Consider the following 1,762-nt stretch of genomic DNA (forward strand, 5'->3'; position numbering starts at 1 on the left):
GACCTAACTTTAGGGATGCCCCCTCATTCTGACTATGGATTCCTAACACTTCTCCTCCAAGATGAGGTTGAAGGTTTGCAAATCCAATTTCAAGGAAAATGGTTCACAGTTCATCCTATTAATAATGCTTTCATTGTTAATGTTGGTGATCACCTTGAGGTAAACATATTTATTAGTTGATTTGTCACTATCTTTTCATATAGCAATATTAGTTTTTATAACATTTTATGTTGGTAAATAATATTATAACATATTATAAATATTACAGCAACATGCTCCCTTTGGTCCATTTTATATAAAATGAAAATAAATATAACACAAAGAATACACATGTCAAGTAACTACCTTAAAATGAGTCAAAAAATAAAAGAAAGCAATGCCTTAATTTCTACCTTAATATTTTTTCATCATTCATTAATGCATCCACTTGCATGAGAATCTTTTGTTAATTTAAAATACATGTTTATAAAAGGAAATTCAACAACTAATGTATTTTAAAATTGTACAATTAATTTGTTTCTTACAATAAGGACTAAAGAAAAATTTTAAATGTCACTTATAAAAAGGATTCGAGAGAAATGTATGATATATAATTGGTGTGCATAAAATTTGATTGACAACGATTAATTTTGGTAAATTGTATAATTAGTGTATTTGGTTCACTAATAAGACATCTACTATCTCTACAACTTTGATCATTTAGAGTAATTCTACAAAATTTATTAATTTTGAAGTGTAGTCACCTTTATTTGTCATCGTTATTCCTCAAAAATGTGTTTTAGAGATCGAATTTTGATTATTTTTCCACATATTCAAAATGTGTTGCTACATGAACAAGAAATAATTAATTTATCTTATACTTGAATTCATAATTGTTTTCTCTGAGGTCACTTTAAATAATACTAATATCTTCTTTAATTTTAAAGAAACACTCACCTACTATATAGTTACTAAAAAAAATGTATCAAATGTTTTTTTTTCTAATCGTACTTACATCTATTTATATCGTTTATTATATGACACTATTAAAGTTTTTGCTTTGTAATTTTAAAATATATGATTATGTTTTTAATAGTACAATTAGAGTGAAATTGAAGGAATGACAAAATATAAATATTGTATACAAATTTTTCAATAAATGTAAGAGAGATAAATGTTTTTAGGAGAAGTAAATGCAACTTGCTCATATAAAAAAGTTCATCATAACATGAATTTGTTTGTTTAAAGCGTAATTATCTGATTGTGCAAATATATTTAAAAATATAAAAGATAAATTTGAGAGAAAAAAAATATTTAAACTGTATTTTGTGTTAAATATCTTTCATATCCACTACTAGTATTATATGTATGTGTCAAAAAGTCATGTGGATTAGATTCAAGTTGCTAATTTTTGTTCGTGTATGGTTGTCAGATTTTTAGCAACGGAAAATACAAAAGTGTGCTACATAGAGTTTTGGTGAATTCTTCTAAGCCTAGAAGATCCGTGGCATCGTTGCATAGCGTTTGTTTCAACAGTACGGTGAGACCGTCACCAAAACTCATTGACGAAGCGAATCCCAAACGTTACGTAGACACCGATTTTGAAACTTTTCTTGCCTACGTTTCAACAACGGAGACCAAGAGAAAGAGTTTTTTGGAGTCTAGGAAATTCACTTCTATTCTACATCGCTAGGAACAAAAAGAAGGAATTATTATATACTACCTTAATTAAAGTGCCACATATTGCACACAATAATTGATTATTTACTAGGAGAAAAATTTG

The 1,762-nt window shown here is 27.2% G+C and overlaps 1 protein-coding gene across 1 annotated transcript; it reads left to right on the top strand.

Annotated features, from left to right (window-relative positions):
- The first annotated feature begins 8 nt into the window (after positions 1 to 8).
- On the top strand, positions 9 to 1,749 carry LOC105851497 (probable 2-oxoglutarate-dependent dioxygenase SLC1). Its single transcript, XM_012712432.3, has 2 exons — positions 9 to 159; positions 1,412 to 1,749. Exons 1-2 carry the CDS (start codon positions 16 to 18, stop codon positions 1,670 to 1,672), a joined length of 405 nt encoding a protein of 134 aa, XP_012567886.2. The 5' UTR covers positions 9 to 15; the 3' UTR covers positions 1,673 to 1,749.
- Positions 1,750 to 1,762: the final 13 nt, after the last annotated feature.

The sequence above is a fragment of the Cicer arietinum genome, unplaced genomic scaffold (assembly GCF_000331145.2).
Source record: "Cicer arietinum cultivar CDC Frontier isolate Library 1 unplaced genomic scaffold, Cicar.CDCFrontier_v2.0 Ca_scaffold_5447_v2.0, whole genome shotgun sequence".
In the NCBI taxonomy this organism is placed as follows: domain Eukaryota; kingdom Viridiplantae; phylum Streptophyta; class Magnoliopsida; order Fabales; family Fabaceae; genus Cicer; species Cicer arietinum.

Bases quoted from the DNA above. Each gene is read 5' to 3' on its own strand.
- LOC105851497 (XM_012712432.3), top strand. From the start codon at position 16: ATGCCCCCTCATTCTGACTATGGATTCCTAACACTTCTCCTCCAAGAT. The intron at 160-1,411 runs GTAAACATATTT...TATGGTTGTCAG, and splicing joins ATGTTGGTGATCACCTTGAG to ATTTTTAGCAACGGAAAATA.